General features: G+C 44.6%; 1 protein-coding gene across 1 annotated transcript; it reads left to right on the top strand.

Annotated features, from left to right (window-relative positions):
• Positions 1–2,107: 2,107 nt before the first annotated feature.
• Positions 2,108–20,156, top strand: LOC122097459 (cytochrome P450 2G1-like). Its single transcript, XM_042667963.1, is given in 9 exon segments — positions 2,108–2,138; positions 2,141–2,293; positions 15,455–15,604; positions 16,282–16,442; positions 16,994–17,170; positions 18,235–18,376; positions 19,035–19,222; positions 19,339–19,480; positions 20,074–20,156. Coding segments are annotated over 9 exon segments (1,227 nt in total).
• Positions 20,157–20,705: the final 549 nt, after the last annotated feature.

The following is a 20,705-nucleotide window of genomic DNA, read 5'->3' as shown; positions in this document are numbered from 1 at the left end:
GTGGGAGGGTCTAGGAGCAGATCTGGCTCCGGCAGCATTACCAGACCCTGGAGAGGCCCCACTGATTCTAGCGGGCCTCCCTGGCTGCCAGATCTGCCACCCTGTTCCCCTGAACTTCAGGAGATTCTCTCTTCTGGTGTCCCTAACAGTGCACAATGTCCAATTTCTAGTTTATCCAAATGGCTTCTAGTAAAGCCAAAATCTCCTTCCCAGCTGAGGTGAGGAGCCCTCCTCTCCTGATACATAGCTCTGGGTACCTGAGTAGTAGCAAATGCATACTTGCTGACTGTGTATACTTCATGGCCGTGTCTCTTTCCCATCTCAATGCCTGTGCCAAGGTGATAATTTCAGCCATTTGCGCTGACATCCTTTGATTGAGTGACTGAGCCCATATTGTTTGATCTTGTTTTTTTTTTTTTTTGTTTCCGGTCATGGGCCAGGAACTCTGGTCTGGGCACTGTCCCTCAGCTCTTCAGCTCAAGGCTAGCACTCCCCCACTTGAGCCACCGCACCACTTCCTGCTTGATCTTTGGTGGAGACTGCTGCCTTCACATACCTTATCCCATCTTGAATAAAACTGCTCCTGTCCATGTATACCTCCTCTGCCTCCGGCAGCGGGGCATTAGGCAAGTCCAGTCTGGCAGACTAGATCAGGTCAGTTACCCCTGTACAGTCATGCAGAGGTCATCATCGAGCAACAAGCTTGCTGGGTTCAGGGTTGATGTTCTGCAGAACCTGATACAAGGTTGATCCAGGAGAAGTGCCTGGTAGTGTGTCACTTGGATATTTGACATCCATCTTTCCCGAGTACAATATTGATTTAGCTTCTGTAACTACACATTAGGCTTGCACCTGTAGAAAAGAATCCTCAGTTACTTTCCTCCCCTGAGCGAATAAAAGGGGTGTGGTTTTCTGTATTCAAAGGGGCCATGAGACCAGACTGAGCACTACACTTTTGGGGCACCTGACTGTCCAGTGTAGTCCCAGCCAGTATTAAAGACTTTCTTTTGACAGTACTCCCTGAGCCTGTGTAGTCTCTCCTGGTTGGGAGGGGGGGCTTCCCCTCAACAATTGTCTCTTTACATTGTTCTTAACACTTTCTCACATATGAATATACCAATCTTGAACTCAGCCTGGGCACTGTCCCTGAGCTCTTCAGCTCAAGGTGAGTGCTTTACCACTTGAACCACAACTCCAATTCTGTTATATTGGTGGTTAATTGAAGATAAGAGTCTCACAGTCTTTCCTGCCTGGGCTGGCTTTGAACTGTGATCCTCAGATCTCAGCCTCCTGAGTAGCTAGGATTACAGGCATGAGCCACCAGGGCTTGGTCTTTGCTTGTCTTGTAAGAGAAGAAGGAGGAGGACGAGGGAGAGGAGGAAGAAGAGAGATAGGAGGGAGAAGGAAGAATTTCACCTAGAGATCCTTACAACCACAGCTATAATTTATAATCTTAGCATCTCCTTCCTAGATTTTTTTTTAATGTTGATCCTGGGGCTTGTATTCGGGGACTGTGCATTGCCTAATCTTTTTTGCTCAAGGCTAGTGTTCTACCTGTTGCACCACAGCTCCACTTCCTACTCTTTTGTAGTTTATGGAAGGGAAGAGTCTCATAGACTTTCCTGACCTGGCTGGCTTTGAACTGCAACCCCCAGATCTAAGTACAATGAGTAGCAAGGATTATGTGTGTGTGTCACTGGCCCATGGCTTTCTGATTTTCATGATCCTGTCTCTGTTATAGAGAGATTCCCAACCCATACATCCTGTTGTCACCACCAATAAATCTAAGGATTTCAATTCTACTGTGGATCCCCTAAATCTCTATGTCTTTGGCCTGTCTTCAGTCTGGGGTTCCAAGTCCTGTCTCAGGCATCAGCCACGCAGCTTTGAAAATCTCCACTCCCCAGCTCTGAATTCAGCCTGGAGCTCCGGAACCTGTGAGTGTGCCCAGCTGTGTGTGCCCTGTCCTTCCCAGCTGAGGGTGTTGCAAGGTATGGGGGTGGATGGGATGAGATTGAGCAGTAAAGTGACACATTAAATAAATAGGAGCAAAAGCCTAAATGCACACTGCCCCAGCCAATCCCTGCTTGTCGCCTCCGTCGCCACCATGCTGGCCTCAGGCATGCTTCTGGTGGCCATCCAGTATGCCTGAGCACCATGGTGCTGATGTCTGTCTGGAACCAGAAGTTCTGGAAGAAGCTGCCTCCTGGCCCCACCCCACTGCCCCTCATTGGGAATTACCTCCAGCTGGATACGGGAGACATGTACAATGCCCTTATGAAGGTACGGCCCGGCAGGGAGAAGGGTCATGCCTGGAAGATATAGAATTTGCTTCTGTTTCACCTGGCTACATTGGCAGAATATTGGTAGGGTAAACCAGAGGGTTAGCCAGAGTTTGGCAGATTGATGGATGAATGCAAGCCAGGAACTACCAGATCTTTGGATGTTTCATTCCTTGCTTTTCAACATCAGATTGAGCAGGGGCACTGCTCAGTTGAGCTCATGCCTGTCATCCTAGCCACTCAGGAGGCTGAGATCTGAGGATTGCAGTTCAAAGCCAGCTGGGGCAGGAAAGTCCATGAGACTCTTACCTCCAGTGAACCACCAAATAAGCAGAAAGTAGAGCTCTGTTTCAAGTGGTAGAGTGCCAGCCTTTAGCACAAAAGCTCAGGGACAATTCCCAGGCCCGAGTTAAAGTCTTAGGATGGCACACTCTCAAGAAAATGACACAAAGAATATCAAGCTTGATACTCTAGTACAGTAGTACATAATGATAGGCCCTATATTTTGACCTTTCTGCCTTTGTGTGTGTGTGTGTGTATGTGTGTGTGTGTGTGTGTGTGTGTGAGAGAGAGAGAGAGAGAGAGAGAGAGAGAGAGAGAGAGAGAGAGAGAGAGAGAGAGAGAGAGAGAGAGAGAGAGTTGTCCTGGGTCTTGAATTCAAGGCCTTGGCACTATCCTTTTAGCTTTGGTTCCTATGGCTAGCACTCTACTACTTGAGCCACAGCTCCACTTCCAGCTCTTTGGTGGTTCATTAGAAATAAGAATTTCAGGGGTTTTCTTGCCCAGGCTGGCTTCGAACTGCAACCCTCAGATCTCAGCCTCTTGAGTAACTAGGATTAAAGATGTGAGCCACCAGTGCTCAGCTAAGTGGGCTCCTTTTATTCTTTTCTTTTAAAGTTAGTTTAAGATTTACTAATAGTACAAGATAGGGGTCAGGTCATAAGGAAAGTTCACGGCTGCGTATAATACCTTTGGATCCAGAAATCTTCCCGGCTGGGTAGAAACTGTGTTGGGCCTAGGACAGGTGCTGGGCTCTGAGGCTGGCCTGAGGTCTCTGGGGTTGATGCTGGGCCTCACAGAATGGGTGGGGCAGAAACGTTGCTCCACCCATATGCACAAACTCTGTCCATCTGCTTGCTTCTGGGCCTAGGAGACAGGCTTTAGAAGAACACAGGATTTGGTGGAGCTATTGATTGGCGGCTGGGGATAAGTAGGACGTGGATGTTGGCTCATGACTTCCATGAATAATTGCCTGTCTGCCTAGAGCAGACTCCAAAAAGAGCGAGCATCAAGGCTTATTTGGATCTTCTGTTGGCTGCTGAGGTGGGTTGGGGCCCCATTCTTCCTCTGAAAGCAAATCCTTTGTGTGTAATTTCCATGCAGAATAGGGGGAGCATGGATAGGAGCCACCAGGGCTGTGGTTCACGTGGTAGAGCCCTGGCCTTGAGCACCAAGAGGCTCAGGATCAGCACCTTGCACCTGAGATCAAGCCCCAGGATTGGCAAAAAAGAAGGAAGGAAAGAAAGATAAAAGAAAGAAAGAAAGAAAGAGAGAGAGAGAGAGAGAGAGATGGGGGATGAGGGAGGGAGAGAGGGAAGAAGGAAGAAAAAGAGGACAATCCTTTCTCTCTGGAATTTGTTTCCTTTGTGTCTGTCCTTCATTGTATTTCTTTCTCAGCCAGGCATTAGTGGCTCACCCCTGTAATCCTAGCTACTCATGTGGCTGAGATCTGTGAGGATCACAGTTCAAAGCCAGCTTGAGCACAAAAGTCTCCCCCTTCCAACTCCATGACTCTTATCTCCAATGAACTACTAAAAAACCAGAAGTAGAGCTGTGCCTCAGAGTGGTAAAGTGTTAGCCTTCAGCACAAAGAGCTCAGAGACAGTGCCCATGACCTGAGTTCAAGCCTCATGATCAAAAAAATAGAATACAGGGGCTGGGAAGTTGGCTCAGTGGTAGAGCACTTGCCTTGCATGCCTGAGGCCCTGGGTTCGATTCCTCAGCACCACATAAGCAAAAAGAAAAATGCCGGAAGTCGTGCTGTGGCTCAAGTGGTAGAGCGCTAGCCTTGAGCTGAAGAGCTGAGGGACAGCGCCCAGGCCCAGAGTTCAGGCCCCACGACCGGACCCAAAAACAAAACAAAACAAAACAAAAAAAATAAATAGAATACATACACACACACACACACACACACACACACACACACACACGTAATAAAAAGCGATAGAAACACCTCAGCAAAAGGCATAAAGCTGTCTGGGACTTGGCTCCTGTCAAAGGCCATAACCAGGCGTGGAGCTGCACGGTCTGATTGTGCTCAGCCATGCACACAGGCTTTGAATGAGAGCTGCTGCTTCTGCTTGGAACTCAATCTCCAGACTCACCTTTCTCCTTCCACTGAAAATCTGTACCCAGCTTTACCCTGCAGCCTGGATCTACAAAGATAAGCTCCCTTGAATGTGCACGTTCTGCCCTCCTTCACTCACTCTCTCTGTTCACCAAGCCTCACCACCAGTTCCTACAGATGCCCCCAAAACAACACTGATTCATATGAATATCCATTGTTCAAAGGAGCTTCAACATATGCTTTTTTTGTCTGTGTGCTAGTACTTAGGCTTGAGCTCAAGGCCTGGGCACTGTCCTTTATTTTTGTCCGCTCAAGCTTGGCACTCTACCACTTGAGCCTTAAACTTCAGCTCCACTTTTGGCTTTTGAATAGTTCATTGGAGGTAAGAGTCTCATGGACTTTCCTGCCTAGACGGGCTTTGAACATCAATCCTCAGATTTTAGACTCCGAAGTTGCTAGGATGACAGGTGTGAGCACTGGTGCCTGCCAGATGTCTGTTTGTTGTTTTGCATGAGAAATTCCCTTTGTGATTGCTTATGGTGTTCCCTTGTAGGGGAAAGAAAAGTCACCAATCAATTCTTGCACGATATAGAAGAGAGAACCCCAAAACAACAATTTAGGTTAGTTTTAGACCTTGTGTGTAAACATTTGCCAAACTGGAAGACACATGTAATGTCAGTGTCGACACTGGGTCCAAGTGTTTTGGAACTGTGTGCTTTTCTTTGAGGTCCCTGGAGGCTGATCCATGCTCTCTCTGTCCCTGGCATGTTTGTGCTCAGCAGCAGCCTGACTGATGTTCTTGCCAAATAGCTCAGGTGAATTTCTTATATTTATCAAAGCTTTGGCAATGCTCTGCCTAATGGTAGCAACAATTTTGCAGGGCTGAGACAGACAAAAGGGACCCAACTTTCTGGGTCCCGTTAGGTGTTGGGCCAGGAGCTAAGCAAGTAACTGGGAAATCCTTGTGACAAGTACCTGTTTTCATACTTACTTCCTCTTTTTTTTATGTATGGTACGACTTTGAGGGGCAAAGAAATTGGACTTTGTGTATGCATGTGTGTGTGTCTGTGTGTGTGTGTGTGCGTGTGTTTGCCAAGACAGGGGCTTGAATTCAGGGCCTGAGCACTGTCCCTGAACTTTCTCACTCAAGGTTGGTGCTCTACCACTTGAGCCACAGTTCCACTTCTGCCTGGCTCCAAGAGTTTCTTGAAGAGATTATTCTTTTCCCTGTGGCTTCTTGTCATAATTAAGAATTGGGATCTGGGCACCGGTGGCTCACACCTGTCATCCTAGCTACTCAGGAAAGTAAGATCTGAGGATCATGGTTTAAAGCCAGCCTGGGCAGAAAAGTCCCTATGAAACTCTAATCTCCAATTAATGAGCAAAAACCCTCAGTGGGCTGGAGGACTGAAGTGGTAGAACAGCAGCTGTGAATAGAAATGTCAAGCAAGAGCAGTACCCCAGTCTGAGCGTGTGCGTGCATACACACACACACACACACACACACACACACACACACACACACACACATACTACAATAGAATGGCTGCCATACTTGATAGACAGGAAACTGAGACCCAAAAGGATAGACACTTCCCAGTGAGAAAAAGCTAAACCTGAGAACCTACTTTGTCTTGAGTCCTAAACTCAACAAAGATACTCAACTATCTTCCAAACTACATGGAATTTTCAACCAGGGGATGAGAAGAACTGGGGAATTCAACACAGGAAGAAAAACTAGGCACTGGTGGCTCATGCCTGTGACTCTAACTACTCAGGAGGCTAAGATCTGAGGATGGCAGTTCAAAGCCAGCCCCAGAAGGAGAGTCCCCATGAGACTCTTATCTCCAATGAACCTCCAGAAAACCAGAAGTGGCACTGGGGCTGGTGGTAGAGCACTAGCCTTGAGCAAAAGCACTCAGAGACAGTGCCCAGGCCCCGAGTTTAAGCCCCATGACTGACAATAAAAAAAAGAATCAAAAAGCAGTAAAAGGTAATAGGAAGAAAGGAGAAGACCCCTCCCCAGAGATTTTCCCAAGGGTGAATTCAATACATTTGTACTCAGGGGGAGATTATAAGTTACATAAAACCCCTGCCAAGGAATCTGTTCCTCTGATGGCCTTAGACCCAGCACACCTCAGTTTCAGGATATTTAGATTTCAGTTTAAGCTCCCAGAAACTATTTAGGAAGGACCTGAAGCCAAGGAGTGAACCTCTCTCTCCGTGTGGCATGATGGAACTTGAGGGGCCTTGACCATGTTTCTGGCATTCAGTGTGTCTTGTCTGTTCATCCTCAAAGCCTGGAAACAAGTCAATAAGGGAGGAAAGCTGTCCCAGGCCCCACCCCAATTCCTTTCCTGGGGAACGTGCTGCAGGTCCGCATGGATGCCTTTTTTACTCTTTCATGCAGGTGAGTCTGTGGGCCTCCCCCCACAGGAGAGGAAGCCATGAACCCCACGGCCAGGTGCCCAGGGCAAAAGTACACATAGTGAACACACTTGGTTGGCCCTCTTAGAATGTGGAAAACAATCCCAGAATCAGAAACTTCATGAGAACTTACATTCCTTGTGCATCGGGATACATCTCTGCATAATGTCAGGAGTTTGGAAGACAAGTTGGAGGGTCAGTATCTCAAGATTCTAGAAAGTTACCCTGGGTGTCAGTGGCTCATGGGATCCTAGCTACTGAAGAAGCTGATATCTGAGGATCCTGGTTCAAAGCCATCCTGAGCAAGAAAGTCTGTGAGACTCTTATCTCCAATTCACCAGCCCCCCCAAAAAAAGCCAGAAGTAGCTCAAAGTGGTAGAGTGCTAGCTAAGAGTCAGCACCCAGGCCTTGAGTTCAAGTCCTAGTACACACACACACACACACACACACACACACACACACACAACATATACACAGAAAACATATGGTCAGAAAGTTAATGTTTTGAGAGAAGCATGGATCTGAATTCATCTAATCCACATCCATCACTTTACAGATGATGAAACTAGAACATTCATCTTTTGTGTGTGTGTGTGTGTGTGTGCCTGTGTGTGTGTGTGCCTGTGTGTGTGTGTGTGTATGCTAGTTCTGCAGCTTGAACTCAGGGCCTGGGTAGGCACTGTTTCTAAGCTTTTGTGCTCAAGACTGGAACCACAGATCTACTTCTGGCTTTTTGGTGGTTCATTGGAGATCAGAGTCTCACACATTTTCCTGCCCAGGCTGGCTTTGAACCATGATCCTCAGATCTCAGTCTCCCGATTATCTAGGATGACAGATTAGAGCCACCAGCCCCTGGGGACTTTCATCTTTGGTTATCTGGATGTGGGTCCCCACGCAGCCTCTGCCCCAGGTCACAGAAGTAGACTGTCCATTAGTTCTTTCAAACTTAGGATGTATCTTTATCAGTTATTGCACTCCTCTGGAATCCCTCCACTCTCTATCAGCTCCTTGACTTGTCCCTGTGTCCTGCTCTAATCCATCATCTCCTTCATGCCTTCCTTCCTTCCCAGCTCCAGAAGAAATATGGCAATGTGTTCTCTGTGTACTTGGGTCCCCGGCCAGTGGTTATTTTATGTGGACATGATGCAGTAAAGGAGGCGCTGGTAGATCAAGCAGATGACTTCAGTGGCATGGAGAAATAGCAACCATAGAGTGGAACTTTCACAACCATGACCAAACACCACCAAAGGAAAGTGATCACTATGTCAAAACTAGATCACAAAGGAAACCGTAACCAATCAACTAAGTGATTTGAGAATAAACACTGAACACCAAATTAAGGAAGTAAAGAAGTTCATACAAGATCTAAAACAAAGCTTCAACAAAGAATTTGAAGCCATCAAAGCTGGCTAATTAGAAGGAAAAGAGATAAAAAACAAAGTAGAAAGTCTTGACAGCAGGTTAGACCATGCAGAAGATCGAATCTCAGGGATTGAAGACAGCCTAGATATTATAGAGAAAGAACATACAACCATCCAAGACAAGTCCAAGAAATATGATAGATCTATCCAACACTTGGAAGACACCATCAGAAGGCCTAATCTAAGGATAATGGGTGTAGAGGAGCACCTAGAAATAGAAGTTAATGGTCGCGGAAATTTGTTTAACAGGATCCTAGCAGAGAACTTCCCAAACATACAAAAAGATAGCCCTATTCAGATACAAGAAGCTTTTAGAACCCCAAATAGACCAGACCAGAATAGGACATCCCACCGTCATATTAAATCCACACAGGATCAACTCAGACCAAGGAAAAGATCCTTAAATCTGTGAAGGAGAAAAGATTAATCACCTATAAAGGGAAACCAATTAGAATCACCTCAGATTTCTCAGCAGAGACAATCAAAGCAAGAAGAGCCTGGAATGATGTATGCCATGCCCTAAAAACAAACAACTATCAACCAAGAATACTGTACCCAGCTAAACTCTCCTTTAAATAAAAACCTTCCATAGCAAAGAAAAATTGAAACAATACATCTCCACCAAACCAGCCCTACAAAAGATTCTTAAAGATGTCCTACACATAGGAAACCAACAAGACCACAATTAAGGCCAAGAAACTGCACCCAAACTGAGAATCCAAGAACCATAGGAAGAACCCAGTTTTCGCAGCCCCCAAGAAGGTGGATAACATGGCAGGAACTCCCAAATACCTCTCAGTCCTATCTCTTAATGTTAACAGACTTAACTCTCCAATTAAGCGACATAGACTGTCTAGTTGGATTAAAAAACAAGACCCTTCTATCTGCTGCCTTCAGGAGTCACATCTTGCCCGTAAAAACAAACACATTTTCAATGTTAAAGGCTGGAGCAAAATCTACCAAGCAAATGGCCCCCATAAACAGGAGGGAGTTGCAATTCTAATATCAGATAAAATAGACTTCAAATTAAAATTTGTGAGAAGAGATAAAGAAGGTCGCTACATATTAATTAAGGGATCTCTCCTTCAGGAGGATATTACAATTCTAAATATCTATTCGCCAAACAATGGAGCACCCAAATTTATCCAAGAAACACTACTTTCCCTCAAATCCCATATAGATCGAAAGACATTAATTGTTGGGGATTTTAACACACCACTCTCCCCACTAGATAGATCAACTCGGCAAAAACTCAACAGAGAAACCGCAGATCTAAACAGCTGCATAGATCAACTAGATTTAACAGACATCTACCGAACATTTCACCCAGCAGCATCAGAATACATGTTTTTCTCAGCACATGGAACATTTTCTAAAATAGACCACATTTTAGACCACAAAGCAAACTTGTCTAAATTCAGAAACATTGAAGTTGTACCTTGCATTCTCTCTTACCACAAGGGAATAAAATTAGAACTCAACACCAAAAGCCACCAAAGAAAGTCCGATATCACATGGAGGCTGAACAACACACTGCTGAATCACGAGTGGGTCATGGAAGAGATTAGAAAGGAAAATGAACACACAAATTACCAGCTCCTCTGGGACACAGCAAAGGCAGTACTCAGAGGCAAGTTAATAGCTCTGAGCTCCTACATCAACAAATTGGAGAGATCTGAAACCAACAATTTAATGACACATCTAAACCTCCTTGAAAAAGAGCAGCAAGATAAACCCCTATCCAGTAGACGGAAAGAAATAATTAAAATTAAATCAGAATTAAATAAATTAGAATCCAAAAAAACTATAGAAAGAATCAACAAAACAGAGTTGGTTCTTCGAAAAAATTAACAAAATTGACAGACCCTTAGCAAATCTTATCAGAAAAAGAAGAGAACACACCCAAATTAATAAACTCAGAGATGAGAATGGAAACATCACCACGGAAACAACCAAGATTCAGAACATTATAAGGGAATACTTCTCAAAACTTTAGGCTAATAAGTTTGAGAACTTGACAGAAATGGACCTTTTCCTAGCAAATATTGACATGCCCAAACTAAGCCAAGATGAGTTAAACCATCTTAACAGGCCCATATCAAGCATTGAAATAGAAACAGCAATAAGAGACCTCCCAGCTAAGAAAAGTCCAGGACCAGATGGTTTTACAGCGGAATTTTACAAGGCCTTCAAAGCAGAGCTCACGCCAATACTCCTCCAACTCTTCAGTGAAATTGAAAGAGAAAGTTCACTACCGAACACATTCTATGAAGCCATCATAACCCTCATCCCAAAACCAGGCAGGGACTCATCAAAGAAAGAGAACTATAGACCCATTTCTTTGATGAACATTGATGCAAAACTTCTCAACAAAATTTTGGCCAATCGACTTCAACAATTCATCCAAAAAAATCATATACCACAATCAAACAGGATTCATTTCAGGGATGCAAAGCTGGTTCAATATATGCAAATCAATTAATATTATTCATCACATCAAGAGGAGCAAGAATAAGAACCACATGGTTATCTCAATAGATGCAGAAAAAGCATTCGACAAGATCCAACACCCCTTTATGATGAAGGTTTTGGAAAAATTAGGAATCCATGGAACATTCCTCAATACAATAAAGGCTGTATATATCAAACCTGCAGCCAGCATTATACTTAATGGTGAAAAACTAAAGCCATTTCCTCTTAACTCAGGAACAAGACAAGGATGTCCACTCTCTCCACTTCTCTTCAATCTAGTATTAGAATGCCTAGCTACAGCAATAAGACAAGACGCAGACATAAAGGGGATCCAAATAAGGAAAGAAGAAATAAAACTTTCCCTCTTTGCAGACGACATGATTTTGTATTTAAAGAATCCCATAGACTCTACTCCCAAATTACTCAAGCTGATTCAAAACTTTGGCAAAGTAGCAGAGTATAAAATTAATCCCCCAAAATCAATGGCTTTTCTGTATGCTAACAATGAGAAAAGTGTGGCTGAAATTAGGAAAGCAACTCCATTTGTAATAGCCCCACAAAAAATAAAATACCTAGGAATTAACTTAACCAAAGAAATGAAGGACCTCTATTATGAAAACTTAAAAATCTTGAAAAAGGAAATCAAAATAGAACTTAGAAAATGGCAAAACCTCCCATGCTCCTGGATTGGAAAGATTAACATCGTGAAAATGGCAATACTTCGCAAGGCTATCTACAAATTCAACGCGATACCTATCAAAATTCCAACCTCATTCTTCAAGGAAATAGAAGAGGCAATCCAAAAATTCATATGGAACAATAAAAGACCACGAATAGCAAAAACGCTCCTCAACGGAAAGAACACTGCTGGAGGAATATCAATACCAAATTTCAAACTCTACTATAAAGCCATAGTAATCAAAACAGCTTGGTATTGGCATAAGAACAGACCTCAGGACCAATGGAATAGAATTGAAAACCCAGAAATGAACCTACAGACCTATAGCCATCTAATCTTCAATAAGGGAGCTAAAACGATAGAATGGAAGAAAGACAGCCTCTTCAGTAAATGGTGCTGGCAAAATTGGTTAACTACTTGTAGAAAACTAAAGCTAGATCCTTATATATCACCCTGCACCAGAATCAACTCCAAATGGATCAAAGACCTGGAAGTCAAAGCAGACACTGAAAACATTACAGGATGGAATAGGAGAAACCCTAGGTCTCCTTGGCTCAGGCCGAAATTTTCTGAATAGAGACCCGGAAACACAACAAATCAAAGAAAGGTTGGACAAATGGGATTGCATGAAGTTGCAGAGCTTCTGCATGGCAAAGGACATAGCTAGCAAGATCAATAGAAAGCCCACGGATTGGGAGAAGATCTTCACTAGCCATACAACAGACAAGGGTCTCATATCTAAAATATACTTGGAACTCAAAAAATTAAATCCCCCAACAACAAATCCTCAAAGAAACAACTGCCCAATAAATAAGTGGGCTAAAGACTTAAAGAGAAACTTCTCTGAAGAAGAAAGAAGGATGGCCAATAGACACATGAAGAAATGCTCAACATCCCTACATAAAAGAAATGCAAATCAAAACAACATTGAGATACCACCTCACTCCAGTTAGAATGGCAAAAATCAAGAACTCTAACAACAGATGCTGGAGGGGATGTGGACAGAAGGGAACCTTACTTCATTGTTGGTGGGAATGTAAACTTGTTCAAACACTTTGGAAAGCAGTATGGAGGTTCCTCAAAAGACTTCACATAGAGCTCCCCTATGACCCAGCAATCCCACTTTTGGGCATTTACCCAAATGTTTACAAACAAGACCACACTAAAGCTACCAGCACAACTATGTTTATTGCAGCATTATTTACCATAGCTAAGATATGGAACCAACCCAGATGCCCCTCAGTAGATGAATGGATCAAGAAAATGTGGTATATATACACAATGGAATTCTATGCCTCCATCAGAAAGAATGACATTGCCCCATTTGTTAGGAAATGGAAAAACTTGGAAAAAATTATATTAAGTGAAGTAAGCCAGGCCCAAAGAAACATAGGTCCCATGGTTTCCCTTATTTGCAATATCTAGTATATGTATGAGTCAAGCGGAAAAGGTCAGATAATGTGATGTTAGGAAAATGAACCCTTAGATATGTATTTTAATGTTTTTTTCTTTCATGCATTTGTTTCTAACACATTTATAAGATTATTTCTTTGTTGCTTTGTAAGTCCCTCCCCCACAGTATAATCCCTGCTTTCACTATATTTGATGTCAGTTTAACTTGTGGAGGAGATGGGGAAAAACAAATCGTTTAAATAGGGATACAGGTGACCTGTTGCAACAATGAGAATACAAGTTGTCATGTCGAAAACGAGCTTTACAACGTTGGTGCGGGGGGGGGGGGGGGGGAGGGAGAGAGGATTGGGTGGGGGGGGTGAGGGGGGAGGCTGGGAAGGGATGTGAAGGGTAAACAAAGGAGGAGGCTGCAATGCTTGATAAGAAATGTATGCATTTTCCTGCCCATGTAATTGTAACAGCTCTGTACAGTATGTTCACAAAATAAAATGAAGAAAAAAAAAACTAGATCACACACACACACACACACACACACACACACACACACACACACACGGGATGTGATAAATGATATGGGACTCCAGACTTTCACTCACAATGAGATCAAAGATGAACACAAAGGCACAATGCCTACATGCTTCTGATCATATAAAATAATACCCAATGAGCTAGGTGTCAGTGGCTCATGCCTGTCATCCTAGCTACTCAGGAGGCTGAGATCTGAGATGGGGGTTTGAAGCCAGCCTGGGCAGAAAAGTCCCCTTGAGACTGCTATCTCCAATTAACCATTCAAAAAACCGGAAGTGTCACTGTGGCTTAAAGTGGTAATGCTCTAGCCTTGAGCAAAAGAGCTCAAAGTCATTGCCCAGGCCCTGAGTTCAAGCCCTATAACCACCAAAAAAGAAAGAAAGTAAGAAAGAAGGAAAGAGAGAAAGAAAGAAAGAAAGAAAAGAAAGAAAGGAAGAATGGAAGGAAGAAAGGAAGAAAGAAAAGAAAGAAATGTTCACAGTGCATTTAGTATGTTCCATGTTTTGTAAGAAGAGCAGGAATCCTTGTTTTGAGTCCTTTGAGGAAACTATCAGAATTAGGCTAATTTTGCTAACATGAAAGCTGATGGTGAGAGACAGAAGGTAATGATACATGGTGAGTGGCATTCCACTTTGATTTTTATTATTAATTGGTGTGTATGTGTGTGTGTGTGTCAGTCCTGGGGCTTGAACTCAGGTCCAGGACAATGTCCCTGAGGTGTTTTTTTTTTTCGGTCATGGGGCTTGAACTCTGGGCCTGGACACTCTCTCTCAGTTCTGCAGCTCAAGGCAAGCGCTTTACCACTTGATCCACAGCGCCACTTCCTGTCCCTGAGTTTTTTCACCTCCTCAGTAGCAAGGATTCCAGGATTGAGGCACTGGCACATGGCCCTTCCAACATTAATTTTTATCTTACCCCACATACACATGTGTTTTCTAGAAGCTCCAGAAGGTTCTTTTCTAGTGTTTCTCTGGCACCCGCCTGTCTGCATCCTTCCATCCTAATCAGGTTACCTTGTCTGTTCCATCTCTAATCTACCCCTTGGTCCCTGTATTTTTTCTCCTCCTATCTATTGCTCCATAAATCTGTCAAAAATATATTTATTAGAGATTCTTCTAATAAAAAGAATCTTTCCAACCAACTATGCATACTAACCTATCAATTATTTTTCATTCACTCATCAATCTATCATCTTATCTATTCTTTTACAAGCCTCTTCATCATTCATAAATCATAAATTCAAGCCCCAGGACTGACACACACACACACATACACACCAATTAATAATAAAAATCAAAGTGGAATGCCACTCACCATGTATCATTACCTTCTGTCTCTCACCATCAGCTTTCATGTTAGCAAAATTAGCCTAATTTTGATAGTTTCCTCAAAGGACTCAAAACAAGGATTCCTGCTCTTCTTACAAAACATGGAACATACTAAATGCACTGTGAACATTTCTTTCTTTTCTTTCTTCCTTTCTTCCTTCCATTCTTCCTTTCTTTCTTTTCTTTCTTTCTTTCTTTCTCTCTTTCCTTCTTTCTTTCATAAATCCATCCACCAATTTATCTGTCTATCCATCCATTTCTCCATTACCCATCCATTCATCCATCCATGCACCCATCCATCCATTGCACCCACCTGCCATTCCAGTCATAAACCCTTCCATTCATCAAATTACATTTCCAAAAAATTCACTAATATGGTTATTTCCACATGAGAGCTAATCTTAATGTTACCCCAATACCCATTGAGTGGAAAATTGGGGGAAGTTTCCCCCAGAGCAGAATTGAGACCTTTGCTAGTCCGTCTCCATGCTGACTACCACAGTGTTGACCACAGAGCAGAGCAGGATGGAGGGAAGATGATTCTGACATCATGGCAGGTTTGGCTATGGCCAATGGAGAACGATGGAAGGTCCTTCGCCGTTTTTCTCTGACTGTCCTTCGAAACTTTGGGATGGGAAAGCGGAGCATTGAGGAGCGGATTCAGGAAGAGGCTGGGTACCTACTAGAGGAATTCCGGAAGACAAAAGGCATGGAGGTTGGGGGGAGCTCCCCAATGGCTGCTAGGTGATGGGGTATCAGTGGAGGGAGAGTTCAATTATAAGAAGATGGGCCTTGGTGGCAGAAAACTGAAATGGGAGAAGATGGAAACTCTCCAGATTTACTGAGATTTCCAGCCAGGTTCCAGGTTAAAAAACTAACATGTGATATCCATAGGTCATTCCTGTAACCCTAGCTCCTAGGAGGCTCAGACCTTGAGGATCGTGGTTCAAAGCCAGTCCAGGTAGGAAAGTTTGTGAGACTCTTTGTCTCTCATTAACCACTAAAACCACAAGTGGAGCTGTGGCTCAAGTGATAGATCAGCAAACTTCACCCTGAGTTCAAGCCCAGTACCCACCAAAAAAAAGTCAACATGGAAGACCCTTAGAAACTACTTATCCAGAGCCCTTCCTCAATGGACTCCCAAAATCTGTATGTAGAGTTTTGGTGATAAGGGTGTAGCCAGGGCTGGTTTTATTCTCCCAGTTATTCTCAGCCTGCCCAGTGCTGGGTCTATACTCATGTACCACTATACCCAGCCCTCAGTGTGCTTACTGCACATCAGGAACTGAGTGAAGCCTTTTCTCATGACTCCATTACTGCTCGTGATCATCTCCAACATGAATGATTTCCACTTCCTCCCTTCCCCTCACTCCCCCCCTCCCAGGCACCCCAACTGATCCCACCTTCTTCCTGAGCCGCATGGTGTCCAATGTCATCAGTTCTGTGGTCTTCGGAAACCGCTTTGACTATGAAGACAAGCAGTTCCTGAGCCTTCTGGGGATGATTAATGAGAGTTTCATTGAGATGAGTGTGCCCTGGGCCCAGGTAACCATGGGGAGTCACTTTCCCTGCCCCTTCCCAGGGGTCCCCAACTCTGACATGCACCAGTGACTCATGCCTGTCATCCTAGCTACTCTCAGGAGGCTGAGATCTGAGGATCGTGGTTCAAAGCCAGTCTGGGCAGAAAAGTCCATGAGATTCTTATCTTCAATAAACCACTAGAAAATCGGAAGTGGCACTGAGGCTTAAGCAGTAGAGTGCTCGCCTTGAGCTGAAGAGTGCAGGGATAGTGCCTAGGCCCAGAGTTCAAACCCCACACCTGACAAAAAAGAAAAAAAGATAAAAGAAAATGAGAAGTGGCATTCTGGTTCAAAGTGGTAGAGAGCTAGTCTTGAGCACAAAGAGGCTCAGGGACAGTGCCCAGGCCCCGAATTCAAAACCCATGAATGACAAAAATCAATCAATCAATCAATCAATAAAGGTCACCCCAAATTCTCAACCCCAACTCTTTCCTGACCCCAGACTCAGGCCACCTGGTTGGTTCCCCTGGCCCCTGGACCCTATGGCCTACACATCTCTGTCACTTGTGTCCACAGCTGTATGACATGTATTCGGGAGTCATGCAGTATTTGCCCGGAAGACACAATCACATCTATGACTTGATAGAGGACCTTAAGGCCTTTGTAGCGTCCAGAGTCAAGGTCAATGAAGCCACACTTGACCTCCAAAACCCTCGAGATTTCATCGACTGCTTCCTTATAAAGATGCACCAGGTACAGGCTTCCCCCCGCCCCAGCCCTGTTCTTTCTCCTCAAAGTCCTGCTGGGGTCAGTTAATCCTTATGTGCATGTGGTGGAAGAAAAGAGGAAGTATTTCATACAGTTCACAGTGTGTGTTTGTGTGTGTGTGTGAACACATGCATGCACATGCGTGTACCCACCAGTACTGGGGCTTGAACTCAGGGCCTGGGTGCTATCCCTGAGCTTTTTCCTTCAAGGCTAGTGCTCTACCACTTGATCCACAGCTCCACTTCTGGCTTTTTTGGTGGCTCAGTAGAGATAATAGTCTCATGGATTTTCCTGACTAGACTGGCCTTGAACCTTGACCCTCAGATCTCAGCCTCCTGAATATCTAAGATAACAGGTGCAAGCCACTAGCGCCCAGCTAGAAATTTGCATCTTTGCATTGCAACATTTTCATGATAGAGTATTAGCCTTGAGCACAGAGAGGCTCAGGGACAGAGCCCAGGCTCTGAATTTCAGCCCCAGGGTTGACAAAAACAAAACAAAACAGAAAGGAAGTTTTAATGACACTCTGCTTTCTTCTCCCAGTTCTCTCTTTCCCCCTCTTCCCCACCTCCTCCTCACCCACCCTGTGTCTGCCTTACTATTTTTCTAATACATCAGATTCACTCCTGCTTCTGGACTTTGTTTACCCATATGTTATATTTTGGAAAACAATTGCCTTTCTGGGCACCAGTGGCTCATGCCTGTATTCTTAGGCATTCAGGAGGCTGAGATCTGAGGATCATGGTTCAAAGCCAGCCCAGGCAGGAAAGTACATAGTAGACTCATCTCCGATGAACCACCAAAATAAAATCTGGAAGTGGTGCTGTGGCTCAGGTGGTAGAGGGCTGGCCTTGAGCAAAACAGCAAAGGGACAGCACCCAGGCCCTGAGTTCAAGCCCCAGGACTGATACACACACACACACACACACACACACACACACACACACACACACACACACACAAATCTGCCTTGTACATGGGTGGAGGGGAACCCCAATAACACAGAGACAGAAGAAGGTAATCCTATTCACGATCTCCTTCTCTCCCAGGATAAAAAGGATCCACACACAGAATTCAACCTCAGGAATTTGGTGCTCACCACCCTCAATCTCTTCTTTGCTGCCACAGAAACAGTGAGCTTGACCCTACGCTATGGAATGTTGCTCTTAATGAAATATCCTCATGTAGAAGGTGAGCTGAGCTGGCATCTCCCACTCCTCTAATAGGAAGGAAGGAAGATACCATCTTGAAAGGGCAAGATATACCAGGCACTGGTGGTTCATACCTGTCATCCTAGCTACTCACGAGGCTGAGATCCAATGATCATGGTTCAAAGCCAGCCTGGGCAGAAAAGTCTGTGAGACTCTTATCTCAATGAACCAGCAAAAATGCTAGAAGTGAAGCTGTGGGTCAAGTGGTAGAGCTCTAGCTTTGAGTGGAAAAGCTCAGGGACTGTGACCAGGCCCTGAGTTCAAGCCCCAGTACCAACACAAAAAAACAACAAAATAAAACAAACAAAGCACACAAGGCTTTTACCTCCAGAGGTGAACAATAATTTGTAATGGAGATAAAGTAATCTCTCCCTCTAAGGATCTATAACTCTATGGTATTTGCAAAATCCAGACCAGCATCTGCCTTAGCTACTCTGACAGAAACACCTGCTACCCTTTCTTGCCTTCTTTTGCTCAAGGCTAGCACTCTACCACTTGAGCCACATCACCATTTCCAGCCTTTACTGTTTATGTGGTACCCAGGGCTTCATGCAGGCTAGGCAAGCACTCTACCCCTAAGCCATATTCCCAGCCCTTTCCTGCCTTCTTTTGTGAAATGTCTTCCTGGATTCTTCCAGCCAAGGTCCAGGAAGAGATTATCCAGGTGATTGGACCACACTGTATTCCCACAGTGGATGACCGCATCAAGATGCCCTACTCGGATGCCGTAATCCATGAGATCCAGAGACTGACAGACATCGTGCCCCTGGGAGTCCCCCATACTGTCATCCGGGACACTCACTTCCGAGGCTACTTTCTGCCCAAGGTGATAGTTTTCACTGTCATCTCTTTATCTCCTCCACTCCCCCCCCCCTCTCTCACACACACAATGCTCCTTATTCAACACTGACTTTTTCTTAATTCCCTCCATCTTCTCACCAGGGCACAGATGTCTATCCACTACTTGGCTCTGTCCTCAGAGACCCCAAATACTTCCAACACCCAAATGACTTTTATCCTCAGCACTTCCTGGATGAACAGGGACTCTTCAAGAAGAATGATGCCTTTGTGGCTTTTTCTTCTGGTGAGTTCCCATGGTCTATGAAACTCCCCCCAATAAGGACTAGAGCCATCTCTTCAAGTCCACATCAGAATGGAATGCAAAGGGCTATGTCACAGAATCATTAAATCCTAGAATCCCAGAATCAAAAATCTGAATGACTGACTCCATGATTAGGGGAAAAATGGTAGCTCTGGGCATGGTGGTACATGCTTGTAATCCCAGCATTTGAATAGTTGAGGCAAGAAGATGGAGAGTTCCACTTTAGAACAACAGTACCACTGGACAAGGCCTCAACAGATTTCTTTCCATTAAGAAACAAATTTAACACGGGTGCTGGTGGCTCAAGCCTGTCATCCTAGCTACTCAAGAGGCTGAGATCTGAGGCTCACAGTTCAAAGCTAGCCCAAGCATAAAAATCCATTATACTCTTATCTCCAATAATCCACCAAAAAGCCGAAGTGGTAGAGTGCTAGTACTCTATCACTCTATTCAAGCGGTAGAATGTTAGCCTCAAGGTGTGTGTGGGGAGTTCAAGACCCAGGACTGGCACCAAAGGAAAAGAAAAAAAAATCCCTAGACCCTGTTCAACCCTCCCATCTCTTCTGTACCCTTAGGAAAGCGGATCTGCGTTGGGGAGGCCCTGGCCCGCATGGAACTCTTCCTCTACTTCACCTCCATCTTCAGAACTTCTCCTTAAGCTCACTGGTGCCACCTGCTGACATTGACATCACTCCCAGAATTTCAGGCTTTTGCAACATTCCCCAGTTTATAACCTCTGCCTGGTGGCCCACTGAGTGCCCCCTCTTGGGCCAATAAGAACCTTCCTGTTGCACAGAGTCCATGTCTCCTCCTTCTCCTCTTCATCCACCAATAAAGAACCTCCTCTTTGTACTAGCCCCATCTCACCTCCTCTTCCTCTTCCTCCTCTTCCTTCTGCTCGTCTTCCTCTTCTCAATATCACACTAAGAGTTGGCACTCACCGGGCGCTGGTGGCTCACGCCTGTAATCCTAGCTACTCAGGAGGCTGAGATCTGAGAATCGCGGTTCAAAGCCAGCCCGGGCAGGAGAGACCGTGAGACTCCTATCTCCAATAAACCACCATAAAACCGGAAGTGGCGCTGTAGCTCAAGTGGTAGAGCGCTGGCCTTGAGCTGAAGAGCTGAGGGACAGCGCCCAGGCCCAGAGTTCAAGCCCCACGACCAACAACAAAAAAAAAAAGAGTTGGCACTCTCCCTATTTTCCCTCA

This window comes from Dipodomys spectabilis, unplaced genomic scaffold, assembly GCF_019054845.1.
Source record: "Dipodomys spectabilis isolate Male_0828 unplaced genomic scaffold, ASM1905484v1 ptg000422l, whole genome shotgun sequence".
Taxonomy (NCBI): domain Eukaryota; kingdom Metazoa; phylum Chordata; class Mammalia; order Rodentia; family Heteromyidae; genus Dipodomys; species Dipodomys spectabilis.
This window is presented reverse-complemented; position numbering and strand designations above follow the sequence as displayed.